General features: G+C 37.8%; 2 protein-coding genes across 2 annotated transcripts in view; both read left to right on the top strand.

The window, feature by feature from the left end:
• The first annotated feature begins 1,054 nt into the window (after positions 1-1,054).
• On the top strand, positions 1,055-1,618 carry LOC118767818. Its single transcript, XM_036513078.1, has one exon. It carries the CDS (start codon positions 1,055-1,057, stop codon positions 1,616-1,618), a length of 564 nt encoding a protein of 187 aa, XP_036368971.1.
• Positions 1,619-12,610: 10,992 nt separating this feature from the next.
• Positions 12,611-18,742, top strand: part of LOC118767721 — a 6,424-nt gene continuing 292 nt past the window's right edge. The window contains exons 1-2 of the mRNA XM_036512747.1: positions 12,611-12,871; positions 16,166-18,742. The exon at positions 16,166-18,742 is cut by the window's right edge and continues 292 nt beyond it. Of these exons, the coding sequence (XP_036368640.1) occupies positions 12,783-12,871; positions 16,166-18,742 (2,666 nt within the window). The 5' untranslated portion in view covers positions 12,611-12,782. The remainder of the gene's footprint in view (positions 12,872-16,165) is intronic.

Raw genomic sequence — 18,742 nt, 5'->3', positions numbered from 1 at the left:
TCCTGGCTAACCAGACCCCAGTCAAACCATCCAACCCATGCCAGCATGGAAAACAGACGTTAAACGATAATGATGATGATGATGATGATATATATATATATATATATATATATATATATATACATATATATATATATATACATATATATATATATATATGTTTGTGCATATGTAAGAATTAGCACTTCCTTCTCTAAGCCTAGATTCGAAATCGAATCCAAGACTCATCGTTCGTCCAAACCAATGCATTTAGAGGCGCGAAATGTAAGAATCTCTTTGTTGTCAAAAAGTGATTGATCATCTCCCTTTGACCTGCGACCTAAGCCATGTCAGGCTAAGTTCAAATGGACAAGTGCTCACCTAAATAAAGCACTGTCTCTATTGCGTTATGTCTGTTTTTCTAGCTGTCTCAAATATTATAAATACAAGGGAAAAACAGAGAAAGCTAACACAATCTCGCCCAGCGTTTTAGCAGACGACAATGCTCACAGTATCTATCGACTACTGTTTCGAATGACACACGCACACACACACACACACACACACAGACAAACATATTCATCTTTAATATGTGTTCTATACAAGCAATTCATAGCATTTGCTTACATTTGTATGTAGTGTACTGATAACCCTGTAAATAAATCCCTTTTTAATCATGAAACAGTTTATGCATTTATTTACATACACACACATCCACTACATTTGGTGACCCTGTCAAACGAATAGCGCCTTCCCCGGAACCAGCTTCATCAACCGCGTCGAAGAATTACAGCTTGCACATCACCCGGCAACGAAACACATGAGAATTCCAACGAACACAAAGGCCCTGCCGGAACAGAATCCAGCGGCCAACATCATACCTCCGATCGACATGGCATTCCAAGCGGCGATTTCTTTGAAAATTCCACCATTCTGGACCCACGACCCTGCATTATAGTTTCACCATATAGAGGTACAGTATTCTTCTCACCGAATACTGAGCGATGCGTCTCGACTTTCGCATCTTATCGGTTCTCTGTCACCAGAAATCACACACATTGTCCGTGATCTTATCATGGCACCACCCGGTTCTGTGTCGTGCGACACCTTTAAAACCACGCTGATAAACAGAACCTCCGAATCGCAACAGAAACGACTTCACCAGCTTCTGATATCGGAAGAATTGGGTGACAAAACGCCGTCCCAGCTTCTTTGTAGAAGGAAGCAGCTTCTCGGAGATGAGAGCCTCCCGGAAAAAATTTTCAAGCAGCTTTTTCTCCAGCGTCTGCCCTCCAATACCCAGGTTGTTCTCGCTTCTACTAGAGAAAATACATCCATTGAAGAACTGGCGGAACTAGCTGACAAAATAGCCGAAGTACCGCACAAATATCCAACGGTATCGACGGTGACGCCAGTCACTCCCAGTACCAATCCCTTCCGTGCACAAACCAGTTCTTCCGAGATTTCGGACTTGCGTGCATTAATGATGCAGCAAGCTGCTCAAATTCAGACCCTCACCAACCAAATACAGGCCCTATCGCTTAGTTCCCAGCGCCGAAGCACCAGCCGATCGCGACGAGATGGCAGACGGTACCGAAGCCCCAGTGCGACCCGCAACTCACATGACACGTGTTGGTAATGTAAGAATTAGAACTTCCTTCTCTAAGCCTAGATTCGAAACCGAATCCAAGAATTCTCGGTCGACGAAACCACGTCGATCAACAGGCGCGAAAAAAGGGACACAATTCAATTTTTAAACAATAACCAAAGCTCCTTCTCCCAAAGGGGGAGGGTTATGGTTTACAATTATTTAACAAATGCAACACAACAACGCTTCCGTTACGAATAACCAACAAACGTGATAACAATAGTTAAACAGAAATAATAATAACAACAAATCTTACGGTAAACCAAAAAGCAGTACTCTGTTGAAGCTATAGGCCTTTATGGATCAGAAATAAATTAACAGCGGTACTCAGTAGAATGCTTAATGCTAGCTAAAAGCCGTGCACACCTCCATCTGGACTATTCCATTTCTGCACTTAAATTTTATTTTTTATTTATTCCCATTCATGTGAAACCACTGATTCAAGTTCAAGTCATTGATGCAATTTTATACCAATTGCTATATTTTTACTTTTGTTATGTAACGATAATATTATACTTTAGTTTGATTTTAATTATTAATTACAACATATAATTCAATTGTTATTATTATTTTTATTGTTAAAGTGAAAGTATCTGACATAAAATAGAGAAACGTTTTTGTTTCACTTTTAACACGTAATACTGAAATAGTGGAGAAGATATGATATTGCTATGGGCTCGCTCTAGGCAAGAAGTTGAACATTTTTTTGCCGATGACACTCCCCGGACCCTAAGTAAGGCATGTGTAAAATTTGAATGAAATTGGTTGTGTAGTTCTCAAGTTTTAGGGAAATACACAGACAGACACACATTCTCAGTTTTATATATATAAAGATACATATACACACACATATATATATACACACACATACATACATATACACACACACACACACACACACACACATATATATATATATTATATATATATATATATATATATATACATATATATATATATATATAGATAGATAGATAGATAGATAGATAGATATAGATATGTATGTATGTATATATATATATATATATATATATATGTATATACGCATACATATCTATATATATATATATATATATATATATATACACAAATATTCCCTGCTTTCCTGAGCATCAAATAATACTTTAATTGTTCCACGTCCTCGTGTTGCTGTGTTTTTTTTTCTGTGTTTTCTTGTTTGGATTAACTATATATATATATATATATATATATTATATATATATATATATATATATATATATATATATATAAACATATGTAGTTCAGCAGATTGTCATGTTGAAGTAGTTTGCTAGTAAGCGAATGAAGTGTTTACTTAAGTTTCAAAAGTTGATTTTATTATCAGAAAGATGTAGAAGGCGTTTGTGAGAGGTGAATGGGAAGAACAGAAGAGGTAATGGGAGAATAATGAAACATACGTGCAGGTGTTGGAGAGTCACATACATACACATTTGCTGTTTGAGCTTGGCATTTCATTGGATAAAATGTGGATATAATGTGCTTGTGGTTATGGTGGTTATGTAGCCTGTATTGTCGTCATGGCAATCCCATTTATTTATGAGTTTGTAGTGTAATTTGTTTCTTTATTTCTTAAGATGATGTAATTTGAACACGGTATCGCTGCTATTTCTAGCACATCTGGAGAGTCTCTTGTCAATGTTGTTTAACCCCTGGTCAACTTTGACTCAGTACACCGAAGATCAAAGGTATTTTCTCTGTAACTGTTAAGTTGCTTGCAATGTAGCAAGAACCTGGGACCACATTATCTAATGTGTCCTTTCTAAAACAGGGGTTGTGTATATAATTATAGGGTGATTTGGATACTATTTTATGCAAGCTGAAAGGCCCCATCATTGGTTCATTATGTTAGAGGGTGGGGTAGAGGTGGATGGATAGATGGAACAAGGCCAGCAATTTTGAAGAGAAAAGGTTAGACAAATACTTCAACTCACATCAGTATACGATTAGTACTTCATTTTAATGTGTTCAGATCCAACTGAAGTCAACTTTCTCTTTCATCTTCTCTGGGTCTATAAAATATAGTACCAATGAAGTACTAAAGACGATGGTATCAACTAACCCATTTCCTCTCAAAATTGCTGGCTTTGCACTTGGATCAGAAATTATTATTATTATTAGAAAGTGTAAGAATTGAGAAAACAAGACAATTAGTGGTTAGACATTTTCTGTGGGACAACCCTCAGCAAGACTATGAAAGGAAATTTAAAATAAACATGACAGCAGAAGTGATTGCAGAGTAATGGTGATGCTGATGGTGTTAGCGGTCACTTGAGGACAGCATCTCACTTCCTATACTGACCTTCCTTTTCAAGAGGAGCTTGTAAAAGAATCAACTGGAGTCCAACCAAGCTGGTATCTGTCCTCAAACTTTGAGCCTTGACTAGCATACAACCTCATCCCACATCTGCCAGAGGTCAGTCTAACTGATCCATTTGTCCAGCATGCCATAATTCTGTCTGTTTGCATGGACTTATCTCTCCAGGTGCTGAGCTGTAATCCCACTAACATATCTGAACTGATTTTATCCTTTGCCAAACAAATGTTTCCATCTGAGCAGATATTTGTGGCATCTTTACATCCCCCCTCTTATGCACTGTACCCAAAAAGGGCATGTTTACAGTAAGCCAGTTCATTCAGACCATGTTCATCCAAACATGGACTCAAGTTCAGAAAATTAGAAGAGTGACAGGAAATAGTAGATTAAATTAACCAATACTTGAATGGTACTTTGTTTTATCAATCTTGAAAGAACCCCGTAGTATAAAAGACAAAAACCCTCTGACCTTAACCTCTGGGGACAATTTCAAAAGGAACTTGATTTTACTATGCAACTCAGAAAACTTCACTACCACAACTACAAGAAAGAAGCTAGAGTATGCAGAGACTCCAACCACGTGCTCATCCTAACCAAATCCTCAGTTCAAAAGAGATCTCTCAAATCTCCTTGTTCCTTACCTGATGTCACTTCTCCTTCCACCTCTGGGCAGGCTTTTTGGTTGAACCCTTCACTTGCCTGACATCTTTGGTACATGACCCACTATGCCACAAACTCAGAATATAAAAAGTCAAAACAAATACTAGTATTTGTTCTGGCTCTTTGCATTGACAATGCTGACCCACCAGTGTTTTGATTTCTAATTTGGTTTCTGATATAAATCCATCAATATTGAGAGAACTGGATTATTTGATTACATCAATCATAGTACTTGACTGGTACTTTATCTTATTGATCCTGAAAAGACAAAAGGCAAAATTGAACTTGGCAATATTTGAATTTACTTCATAAAGAGCAAGAAAAAAATACTAGAAAGCATTGTGTCTGATAATTCTGCCAATCAACTGTCCTCTTGAGATATTGACAGATAGACAATGTTATTAGTGAGTCAAGACATGGTGTAAATATAGGATCGACAATGTACAAGGATGTGGACAGAGGGTGGGTATGGTAGAGGGAGGGAAATAAAGAATACAGGTGTTGTAGAGTTTAATGCTGAAGTGGACAAGAACATGATGACTACAGGACTAAAATCACCATCTATACCACCACCACCACCACCACCACCACCATCTCCTTCAACACAGCCCTTACCACCATTAAAACCAGCACCACGATCACAGCCATCTCCTTAAGCACAACTTTTGCTATCACTACAACCATAACCACCACTCACATTACCATTGCTGCTACCATCACCAATGCTACTACTACCATGGACAGTATAGATAATGCAGATTTGAATGGACCTTATCTTCTAAGCTAAAAGGTGAAAGAATAGGACATGTTCCTCTATTATTCAACCTCTGCAGCAAAGGAAGTTCCAATCATTCAGAATGTCAGTTTCTAAATGCTCTAAATAGCTGTTATAGTTACTATTCTCTCTCAGTACTTCTGATTCTCACTGAGTTGTGTATTAAATATATATATATACAAATTATTAAAAAAGTTTTATGTTTATGTATTTTTTTTTTTCAAGATTTTTTTTTTTTTGCAAGATTCCTGATGTGAAATCATGTGTTGAAACAGATAATCCTATATTTCAGGATGGTTATTGTTTCTTTTTCTTTATTTTGCCAAATAACTACATGCACTATATGCTTGTTCTTCCCTTCACCTTTATTATTATTTTTATTTTAGTGTCCTTTGTCTGAAACCTTTCATCACACATCTTGTGGCTTCTTTACCAACTCTCCATTCCAAGTGTCTCCTTCTGTTATGTTCAGTCCATCTTCACAGGACTTACCTGGAAATTGTTGATCTGGAGTACCCAGATAGAGTACCCCACTACGTGATAGAATACCCCACTACGTGATATGGTGGGTTCTGGGGAAGTTAAGGGTAGACAAGTGGCTTGTGAAAGCTGTACAGGCCATGTACAGAGACTCTGTCAGAAAGGTGAGAGTTAACCAAAAGTAGTGATGAATTTGGTGCACAGGTAGGCATTCATCAGGTCTCAGTTCCCAGTGCCCTCCTTTTTTATCATTGTCCTCCAGGCTAAAACAGAGGAATTCAAGACTGGCTGCTCCGGGGAACTGCTATATGCTGATGATCATGTTCTCATAGCAAAACTTCCAGGTGTGGAAGCACAACCTGGAATTGAAGGGCCTTAAGGTTAACTTAGCAAAAAATAAGATTTTCGTAACCAAGTAAGTAGACAGGACCCTACCCACTTCAGGTAAATGGCACAAACATGTACAGCTGAATGTGCAATGTCAATGTACATACACAACAGAGCACTAGGCTACTGAGAGAAAAAATTATGCTAAAGAGGAATTAGATGTAAAGAGGAGACTGCACTGGCTTGATCATGTGATGCGTATGCATGAGGACAGATGCATAAAGAAGTGCTGACCACTTAAAGTGGTTGGAACTTGTGAATGAGGGAGACTTAGGAATGCATGGGACAAAGTAATAAAGTATGTGTATGTGTATGCATACACACACACATACACACACACACACATGAATATACACATGGATATATATATATATATATATACACACATGCATATATATGGACACATATATATATATACGTGCATACATAAATACATACATAAATACATACATACAAAGACACATACACACACACATGTATATTATATATATATATATATATATATATATATATAAAGTAGGACTGGATCTCTTCCTGTCGGGTGTCCTGGATGAACCAACTTCACGGCAGGAGGTGCAGATGAGGGCAGCTTCATCGAACTCTCTCATGCACCAAATGGCAGTTGCTAAAAAGCATTCGTGAAGTAAAATCATGTAGCAACATCAAATGGCGGTGCCCCAGCATGGCCACAACTCGTGAGCTGAAACTAGATAAAAAAAAATTTTTTAAATAAAAAATATACATATATATATAATCACATCTCTTAAAATCACAGTCTGTATTCGTGGGATGATTGTAGTGTAGTCTGTAGTATTCATGGACATCGAGTTGATTATCTTCATGAATTCATTTCTTCAGGTGATATAATATTAATGGATATTTTCTCGGGGGATATTTATCCCTTTTGACCAGTGAGAAGGCTGGTTGAGTTTAAAACCAATAGAGGAAAGTAGGGTAAAGCTAGTTTTATCCAATTCAATATTGTGGACTTTTACCCATCTACACTGAGCGAATTTCTTTTCAAGGTACTGGATTTCGCTAGGTCCTACACTGAAGTTAGTGATGAGTACATACGAATTATCATGCATACCAGAAGAACCCTACTCTTCAATAAGGAGTCAGCCTGGGTCAAACGAACTGACCCAGAAGGCTCCTTCGACATAGCAATAGGCGCTTTTGACAGTGCTGGCATGTGTGACCTCGTTGGTTTCTTCGTCCTAGATTTACTCAAAAAGAATTTCCCTTCTGCTAGCTTCGGCCTCTACAGGGATGGCACACTGGCAATATCAACAGGGGAAAATGGCCACACACTAGATAAGCTTAGAAAGGATCTCACCAGCACTATGAATTTCCTTGGATTGAAAATCACGATAGAAACCAATCGGAAAACGGTGGATTTCCTTGGTGTGACCTGGACTTGGAGTCTGGTGTCTATAGACCAATTAAAAAGCCAAATGAGAAGCTATCATATATTAATACATGTTCCTGTCATCTAGCCATAGTTATCAAGAATCTGGTAAAGGGCGTTAACAGAAGTGTCTCCAACCTATCTCCCAGTAAAAGACTTTTTGATGTTGCTACCCTGTACTATAATGAGGTTCTGCCCGCCAGCGGTTTCAAGGAAAGAATTAGTTATACGACAGATCCTACCCCACCCACCAAAATAAATTGCCACCAGAAAGTGTTGTGGTTCACAACACCTACCCGGGTAGGTAAGATTTTCCTTAGACAAACACTTCTCTCGTACAAATAGGTTCAGTAAAATATTTAATAGATACACTTTGAAAGTTTCCTTTAGCTGTGCACCCAATATAAAAAAGATTTTAGTAGGTAGGCCCACACCCGAGACAGGTAGAATGCTCATGTAATGGTAACACATGTCCACTGAACAGCCAGTGTAATACGGGAATCGTCGTATACAAAGCAGAGGTAACAGCAATAGGACCAAATGGGTAACCAAATGATGCGAATGTACATAGGAGGAACTGAAGGCTACTTTAGATACTGCTATGACAACTACTGGTCTTCCTGCAGCATCCCTGAGAGACGTAACGCCACAACCATGACCAAGCACGTATGGTCGTTGAAAGAAAGCGCAACCAAGTACAACATAAAGTGGAGGATTCTAGAGAAACGTAAAGCATACTTCAATAGTAGCAGGAAATGTAGATTATACTTGGCCGCGAAAAGAGCGATATTAAAGATCCCTCGTCACCAAGGCATCTATCTGAACAGCAGACGTGAAATTTTTTATCTTTGCCCACAAGAAAGGAAGCACATCATATCATACTTGTGTATCCTATCGTGACTATAATTACCAGTCCCCCAGTTTCGGCCTTCATACCACCAATACCTGGGAATCTAGCAAAGTGTTTGACCAGAACATACACAAACGCACACGCCCTAACACAACGAGCATTCACCCAATAAACCATTTTCCGTCACCCACAAATAAGTCCCCATATATATTGTACCCCTACACACACCGCTTCCATACATAAACGCCCCATGAATTTAACCAAAACATGAAAGAAAATACTAACGAACCCAGATGCTTTTGGGAGCTCCTCCTCACGCAAACGCTATACATGTAGTACCACTACACACATTTTATTTCTACAAGAGTACATCCCGTAAAGATTCTCACAGTTCCTATAAACTCTTTTCCAGAAAATTCTTGCTGACCCTAACCCTCAGAGATGGTGTTTTTCGTACCAAGTGACATAACACTTAACTTAACCCTTGCTTAGTTCATTTCATCGTCTTTTTCATTGCTATCACAAACCGGATGTTCACCTCCAGTAATAGAGAGCAGTCACCATATTTCATTCTATAACTGGCATTCATTGATCATCATTATCATCGTCACCATTAAGCAACCATATTTCACGTTGGCATGGGTTGGACAATTTAACAGGAGCCGCACCAGGCTCCATTGTCTGTTCTTCAAGATTATAGGGCTGGATACCCTTCCTAACGCCCCTCCTATCATCTCCTTCATAAGCCTCAGTTTTCGTTCCATGTCTTCCTGGGTCTCCCCCTTCCAAGTGTTCCATCCACTTTAAACGATTAGCTTTACTGTACACAATTGTTTACAAACACACATGTATATACACTTGCACACACACACACACACACACATAAATGGCAATTTTTACCCTTTCTGTCTGTCCTCTGTCTGTTACCATCTTGCTGCCCAAACCAAGGAACCAATCTTCGCCAAACTTTGTATACATGTTGAACTAACATCCAGTTCAATTATAGGTTAATTGGATTTCAATAAAAATCGATAATGAACCGACTACGGGAGTTGGGCTATTACATGTTAAAATGAGGGGGTTGCAAAAATGTTAGGTTCAGGGAAATGTGCATTTCCCCCCTATAAAAAAAATCATCATGCACAGGCATCGTTTGAAAAAAAAGTAAGACCTATCACAAACATGGCTGGTCGTAGTCGTCGCATGAGTGGGACTTTCGATAAGGCGTTAGCAATATTCGAACACGAGTCTGCAGCCATCATGTATATATGTAGATCATCAGTAGATCATATACCCAAAAAAGAAGCACACTCTAAAGTTAGAGCAGTAAATTATTTACACCACACATATATATGTGTATATATATATATATATATATATATATATATATTATGTGTGTGTGTGTGTGTGTGTATATATATATATATATATATACATATATATATTTATATCATATATAGTATATATATATATATTATATATATATATATATATATATATATATATATATATATATATATATATATATATATATAGATATATATACATATATATTATATTTATAATATATATATATATATATATATATATTATAATTCTGAAATGCGAAAAGTTTGTTTGTTTGTTTGTTGTCTGGTTTTGGCATTGAGAACGGGTTTAAAGGCCAATAGATCCCGTCGGATTGACTCCAAAATTTACAGGGACATGTAAAATGAGGTGACGATGCCAGTGGGCTAGGTTAGAAATCCCCATCTTAAAAGGTGTCGTTGCTAGGGCCAAAAACACACTTTGACAAGTCTACTCTCATTCTTTTATGTATCTGTCTTCCTCCATCACTCACTCTCTTTCCTCCCTTCCTTTCACTTTCTATCTATAACGTCGTTTCACAGCGTCTACCTCCCTTACCTTCACTTTCTCTCTATAACGTCGTTTCACAGCGTCTACCTCCCTTCCTTTCACTTTCTCTCTATAACGTTATAGAGAGAAAGTGAAAGGAAGGGAGAAAGTAATATAGAGTGAATGAGAATAACGACGAAGGGTTTAAAAAGCGTAAAAATATTTTCTTTCTCAACTTACTCAAGATCTTTTGTTGTTTATAATGGGAGAGAGATAGATAGAGAAAGATAGAGAGTAAGAGAAAGCGAGGGAAAGTCTACTATCTTCTTCCGTCGCCTTCGACAGCGCTGTCACACTCTCTCTATGTCTGTCTGCATTCATAGAGAGGATTATCATCGCCACCACCAAACACAATCATGAGAACAAATATATATTATGAATCAGATATTTATTGTAGAGAGTAAGAGAAGCGAGGGAAAGTCTACTATCTTCTTCCGTCGCCTTCGACAGCGCTGTCACCACTCTCTCTATGTCTGTCTGCATTCATAGAGAGGATTATCATCGCCACCACCACAACACAATCATGAGAACAAATATATATTATGAATCAGATATTTATTGGGTTAATTTATATATGTCTGTGTGTGTGTTCTATATATAAATATGTATATATAATGTATATATACAAAGTGTATATATCTGTATTTATATAAATATATATATAAACAATTTGTATACATTTATATATATAATGCGTACACACACGCACACACACAAACACACACACACACATACACACACACACACACACACACACACACACACACACACACACACACACACACACACATATATATATATATAAATAATGTGAATATATGTACTTATATATATATAATGTGTGCATTATGTGGTCGGTTGAGCTGAAAATATGTACACCTATGTTAAAAGTGTTGGCGAGTTTGCATGGCAACTATTTTTTTCCTCAAATGAAAGGCGGGTGACATCTAGGACAAATTCCTCATCGTATAAAATGTGGCCCGATTAGACCCGATGAAATCGGGTATTAACCAAGTGTGAAAGAGGTCTAAATGGGGCTGAAGGGGATTAAAATTTACAGGAGCGGGTGTTTAGGAATTCTCTGTTACATCAAGCTAAAAAATTTGCGCCAGCCTTTTAAATCGTCAATGTGTTGCCGTCCATGATGAAGAAGTTTTGAATGCTTGCCGTCGGTTACGACGACGAGGTTTCCAGTTGATCCGATTAACGGAACAGCCTGCTCGTGAAATTAACGTGCAAGTGACTGAGCACTCCTCAGACACATGTACCCTTAACGTAGTTCTCGGGGGAGATTCAGTGTGACATGGCTGGCCCTTTGAAATACAGGTACAAGAGAAACAAGAAGAAAAAAGTGAGAGAAAGTTGTGGTGAAAGAGTACAGTAGGGTTCGCCACCAACTCCTGGCGGAGCTTCGTGGAGCTTTAGGTGTTTTCGATCAATAAACAGTCACAACACCTGGTCTGGGAATCGAAACCGCGATCCTACGACCAAGTGCCCGTTGCCCTAACCACTGGGCCATTGCACCTCCATATATATATATATATCACTCTCTACATATATATATATATATGTGTGTGTGTGTGTAGAGAGAGAGAGAGAGAGGAGAGAGAGAGTGAAGTTAAATATATATATATCTTTTTACTCTTGCGTAACCTTTATTTTATGTTTCTCATATATATATATATATATATATATAGATATATATATATATATATCTATATAATACATATACATACATACCTACATACATACACACATACATACACACATACATACATACATACATACATACATACATACATGCATACATACATACATACATACATACATACATATATGCATACATACATACATACATACATACATACATACATACATCAATATATAGAGAGAGAGACAGAGACAAAGACAAACAGACAGACAGGCAGACGGACAGGTAGATAAACAGATAGATTCATTCGTATAATTTATACATATACATGCATATACTTATACATATATGCACATACACACATGTATGTGATGTATGTGTGTATGCCCCATGTTTAACTGAACTCAAAACATATTGGACACACATGATATTGGACATATGTCTATTACATACATGTGTGTGTATGATCGGTCGAATTTAATATTTGTCTTCTACTTCTTTTTCTTCACTGTCATGAGAACCACTTCTTTATGATGTGCCCCCTACCTTCTACCCTCCAAATAATCAAGATAGAACAAAATAACGAAGGAACAATTAAAGCAAACTCTCACCTGAAATCTACCTACACCTACTTATCCGTCAAGTAATTGTTGTGACTTTCTCTCCTTTACCCCTCCAACCCAACCTAATCTTACACACCCACACAAACCTGCATGCCCACAAAATTCTTATACACACGCACTTACAAAACCAACAATACTTTTCAACTATCAACATTGAATCTTTCACATCGGAACAGCACGTAAGTCTTAACATCACTTTCTTACTTTAGAAATTTTTAATAATAATAATAATAATAATAATAATAATAATAATAATAATAATAGTAATCCTTTCTACTATAGGCAAAAGGCCTGAATTTGTGGGGGGAGGTACACTCGATCGCATCGACCTCAGCATTTGACTGGTACTTAATTTATCGACCCCTAAGGGATGAAAGCAAAGTTGACATCGGCGGAATTTGAACTCAGAATGTTGCGGCAGACGAAATACCTATTTCTTTACTACCCACAAGGGGCTAAACACAGAGAGGACAAACAAGGACAGACAAACGGATTAAGTCGATTATATTGACCCAGTGCGTAACTGGTATTTATTTAATCGACCCCGAAAGGATGAAAGGCAAAGTTTACCTCGGCGGAATTTGAACTCAGAACGTAGCGGCAGACGAAATACCATTAAGCATTTCGCTTGGCGTGCTACCGATTCTGCCAGCTCACCGCCTTATAATAATAATAATAATAATAATAATAATAATAATAATAATAATAAGAAGAAGAAGAAGAAGAAGAAGAAGAATTTTTGCCACAAGGGCAGTTTGGGGGAGGTGGAGATGAGTCGATTATATCAACCCTAGTGTTTTACTGGTACTTAATTTATCGATCCCGAAGAGATGAAAGGCAAAGTCGACCTCGAAGGGATTTGAAATTTGAACGTTGCGACGGGCGAAATACCGCTCAGCATTTTCATCCAGTGCGCTAACTGTTCTGCCAGCTCGACAATGTAATAATAAAAATAATGAGAAATTATAAAAATTTAATAAATTGCGAAAACTTTCAACAATATGAAATGTCACTTTAAACAAAACGTCTTGAACCACTGTGACTCACATTTACGGTCGACATGTCTCAAACTTTTGAGATAAGTTTGAAAAATTCCAGCCTATTTGGAAATGTTGAGGGTTTCTAATGCATCCACGCTGTCGTGCTTTTGTGTTAATGCGATGCACTCATCTCTTGTTCAGTTTGTGTGTGTGTGTGCGTGTGTGTGTATGTGTGCGCGCGCGTCTGTGTGTGTGTGTGTGTGTGTGTGAGTGTGTGTTTGTGTGTGTGTGCATGTATGTATTGTACATACGGCAATCATTTACTCAGTTGTGAACATAACCACTTTATCATTGCATACATGCCAGTAACATATCTACCACAATACCAGATGGCTATCTAGTAACAGGCAATGAAAACAAAGTTACTGAAAATAGTTTATTCACAGGTGAAAAGGTTCTTAAAGAAAAATGTAAGAGTAAAATTATATTATAAGTTTCTGTATTTGTTTATATTTTATTATTACTTTGACACATTTTTATGAAGACAATTTGAATGCAACAGTTCTAAGTAAATCAATATTCCCTACACCAACTGAATATTGTCAACATCATTTTAAAATAGTTTTTCCCAAACTGCAATAAATTCATGTGCAAGTTGGCAGAACTGTTTGCTTGTTGGACAAAATGCTTAGTGGTATTTCGTCTATCTTTACATTTATAGTTAAAATTCCGTTGAGGTCGACTTAGCCTTTCATCTTTTTGGGATCGAGGAAATAAGTACCAAGCATTAGGATCGATGTAATGAACATCCTCCAAAATTTGAGGCCTTGTTCCTATGGTAGAAATGATTGATATGCCTGCGCAAGTTTATGTGCCAAGGCTAGTTTACAATATAGATTACTAGGGCTTGACTCTTCCCTCAACAGCAATTAGACATTTTATCTTTCTTTTTTTTTCTTAGTGGCTTAGGGGTTTGGAGGTTGGTTGGAGTGATGGAAGGAATTATTCTTAGGTTGAATACCAGGTTCAAATGCTTGGGTGCCTATTAATTCCTCCTTTCCACCTGATGTTCACAAAGGACCACATCTCATTTTCATCATTCACTGCATTCGCCTTATCCCCATCTTTATTCATTTACCACCTGCCTTTTACATGCTTCCCAACTTCATTTTGTCCAATCCTCTGGACCACTTATGTTCCCCTTTCTATAACTTGAGAGTATATCTTGACACTTCTTTATCATCTTCTCTCCTTTTCTAACTAGGGTAGCCATGTATCTCTTTTGCTACAATACACCTGTTTCTATCCTCTATCATACATTCACCTCTCCTCACCTGGCTTAAAGCCATCTCCCTCAGTGCTACAACCCCCTCTCAGCTGAAGGCTCTTACCCTGTGAGCTACTTGGTGACCTCACTAGGTGCACCCAGTTCAATGATTGGCATTAGGAAGGATATGCAACTGTCCCTCTTCTGTCCGTTTGTCCAGCACTATGTGACTGTGGCCATCTGACTCTATTCTCCCTTTCTGATCGTCTGTTTCTCTTCTTTATGTTGTGGAATTTTTGCTGTCAAAGGATAGGGCATTTAGTTGTTGATTGGTTTATACTAGGAAGAACAGATATCTGTGATAATTATGATAAACAAAGTTTTTATTCCTCCCGTAAATAAAAAGTAAATACTGTCAAGTCCTACGAACGACAAAACATAGTTTGAATGTTTTTGTACTTGGTGTTAATTGTAGCAGTCAAAAAGTTATCGCTGCTGCTGTTGGGCTTCTCCTATTGGTGTCTGTCGATACACTCTATCAAGTAGACAAGGTGTGCTGAATTTATAGTGCTGTATAGGCTCAATGAGAAAGGCGCAAAAAGATGGAATTTTTCTGGAGCCAGTTTTAGGAGAAATAGTGATTGGTTAGATTTTTTTTTTATCGCATGGGTAATATTCAAGAAATTCTAACTGAATACAGAAAAAAAAATCAGGCTCGATTCGATATAGCGACATGTTACATATTTAAGCATTTAAAGTATTTAAAGCAAACCAGCTCCGAGTGCAATGCTTTTTAATAGCAGAAACAGCTGTAAGTTAATAAAGGTGATTATTTAGCTCCTGTTCTTTTGCCATTTATTAATTGATATTACTGCTCTATACACTTCTAACGCTTTAATCTAAAGCATACTGGGGTCTAACAACTGGTTGTAAGTATCGTAATGCCTAAGCGGATTCATAAAATGCATAAATGTTTAGTTGTCTATCTATCTATCTATCTATCTATCTATCTATTTATCTATCTATCTATCTATCTATCTGTCTATCTATCTATCTATCTATCTATCTATCTATCTATCTATCTATCTATCTATCTATCTATGTCTGTCTGTCTGTCGTTCTGTCGGTTTGTCTCTCCCTGCCCCCTCTCTCACTCACTCATTCTATCAACAAACCATTTCTATCCACTGTATTACGAATTTAAATATTAATTATTTTCTTTCCAGGCAAATATTCCCGATGTGTGGTCAGAAGACATTGTCATTTGCGATCCTCTTTCTGTTCGTCATTGTATCAAGTATATTTGGCGAAAATTTGAACGCCTCAGTTCCAGATATTCCCGAAAATACCGAGCAAGCTACCGCAGTTAGTGCAACAGTGGAACCTATACTGCAAACCACAACTGAAAGACAGTACTCTTCTGCTCAGAGCTATCACGAGAAGCAGCAGGATGAGTTTCAGACAAACACAACGCCAGACTTTCCACTATTTCCGAGAAAGGAAGATTCGCAACAGTTTTGGAACGACCATCCAGAATTCAAAGGGGTTCCTGATTTGCCAGCCAATTCGACAAATTATCCCACGTGGTTGATTAAGCTGATGTCTCAAGATAAATCATTAAAGCCCACCAGCAGAGCACACAGTCAAGATCAGTCGCCATCATTTCTTCAAAATGATCGATTTATCGATGCTGATCAACACCAACAAAGCTTCAATCATCCCACTGAAAACGGTCGATTTATGCATCTACCTGCACGAGAGTTTCATGCAAGAAGACAATGGTTAAGTCAGGATGACACTAGTAATGAACAACCAATATTTCTATATCCCGTACAAAGTATTCAAACAAAGTTTGTTCATCCCGTGGAGATTTTCCCACTCAATTCCGCTGTTGTTCGAAATCGGGATTTATTGTGGCGTCCAACAGCTGAGAGGGTAGAAAATACCGAAAGACAAAGATATCACAAAGTTTTTGATCGCTTAAATTTTAACAGAGAACTTCGAGCGAAACAATATTATCCTGGTATAGAAAACAATGGTTTTGAAAGTCTGCAACAAGCAGTATTCGAAAACAGTGTGGATCGTAATTTTCATGCTTATCAGAGAAATATACCAATCATTCTGGCAAAAAGTGGCAATCTTCAGCTGAATCCAAATCCAAATTTTAGAAATAAATTAGTTATCTTTTCAGTAGAACCTGTGTTGAAAAGAGATCTTGTTTCGCCACTGCGGCGAACGAAACGTCAAACAAGAGGTATTTATAGAAAACCACCACGTCTTCAAGAATTTGATGATGATAAACCAAAAAACTTTGTGCCAAAACGCAAATGGCCGGGGAAAGAAAACTCTTTCAGATTTAATGATTTCCAACTTGAGAATCGATGGTCTCCATTTTTCTCGCCCACAAATTTTGTTGAACGTCAAAAAATTCCTATTGTGGTGGTAAAAATGGACAAAAACGCATTCCAGTTTAATAATAATGGAAACGATGAGCACAAAGAAGGAGCAGAAGCGTCAGGAAATAACCAAAGAGATGGGGCTGAAATGACGAGAAGACAATATCCAAATGAATCGAATTTCTTGTTTGTTGGCGGTGGACCTTGGATGCCGGGTCAATGGTTAACGGCTGACGAACAATCACAGAATACGCCCGCCGTCGACTATTCACGAAGATTTCACGGAAATATTTTCTTCGAAAGATTTCCTTACTCTCGAAGTAGAAATAATAAAGACATTATAGGAAATTCTCCGAAACAACTAAATCGCCACGAAATAGTCAACAATGCTAAAAGCGATCATTTGCATAGAAGCCACCTAAATAATGGAAATAATAATTTTTCATCTCAAAATTTGAAGAATGATAACTTTTCACACATGGATTTCTCCCCTAATATAGCACCTAGTGATCGGAGTGGGAAAATATTAGCGGTAACATCGATATATTCTAAATTCAATGGAAACTTAAAGGACTCAGTTGAAACTGGAAATGGTTTTCCTACGGCATCTAAAAATGGTGACAGACGATTCCAATCTCTCTTGCCACTATTTCCAAATTGGTTACTGAAGAAGTTTTCTGAAAAGAAAGTGGCTTCTGCAGCTTCGGAAAAAGGAACAGATAGCCAAAATATCGGACCCAAGGGCGGTGACGTGAAGACATGCCTCTCCAACTGCTCTTCAGCAGCAAATTCAAAGACTGAACACTCTCAGAAGGATATCACTCGCGAAGACAAAAGTAACCGAACAGAAAAACCTAAATTGCGGACCAAAGATGTTCTCCCAGCTTCTTCATCGGATATTTTACAAAATCGTAAGAAACTTCGATCGACCAGAAAGAAACGTGATCTATCTGAATTCGATTTCACGTTGCCTAACCACCACGTTCAGCCCTTTAATACAGCTGATATTGCCGCTAATACTGTAGATGCTGTTTCTCATCAAATGGCATTCCATTCCAATAATTTCTTAGCCAGACACGAAGGTTTCAATCTTGACCACTTCGGGAAAACTTTCAGTTTCCACGAAGGCAAAATGAAGCAACAACTGCGGAAAGACATAGCAGAAGTTGAAAATCAAAGACATTGGTTCGAATCTTTCTCTTATCCAGATTGGAGAAAATCAGTTGGGGACGGACTTCTGGACGAGATTCCTAGATCAACGAACAACAACTGGAACATTGGCGGCTTTAGGAACCATCCTCGAAAGCATTGGGCATCAAAGTACTCCATTCCGGTGGTAACAATCCCTAGAGCAAATCCTAACCAGATATCGTACACAGCAAGATATCGGTACAGGTTCGGTATCTA

Source organism: Octopus sinensis, linkage group LG24 (genome assembly GCF_006345805.1).
Source record: "Octopus sinensis linkage group LG24, ASM634580v1, whole genome shotgun sequence".
Taxonomy (NCBI): domain Eukaryota; kingdom Metazoa; phylum Mollusca; class Cephalopoda; order Octopoda; family Octopodidae; genus Octopus; species Octopus sinensis.
The sequence above is the reverse complement of the archived record's forward strand: the minus strand, read 5'-3'. Positions and strand labels throughout refer to the sequence as shown.

Bases quoted from the DNA above. Each gene is read 5' to 3' on its own strand.
- LOC118767818 (XM_036513078.1), top strand. From the start codon at position 1,055: ATGGCACCACCCGGTTCTGTGTCGTGCGACACCTTTAAAACCACGCTG.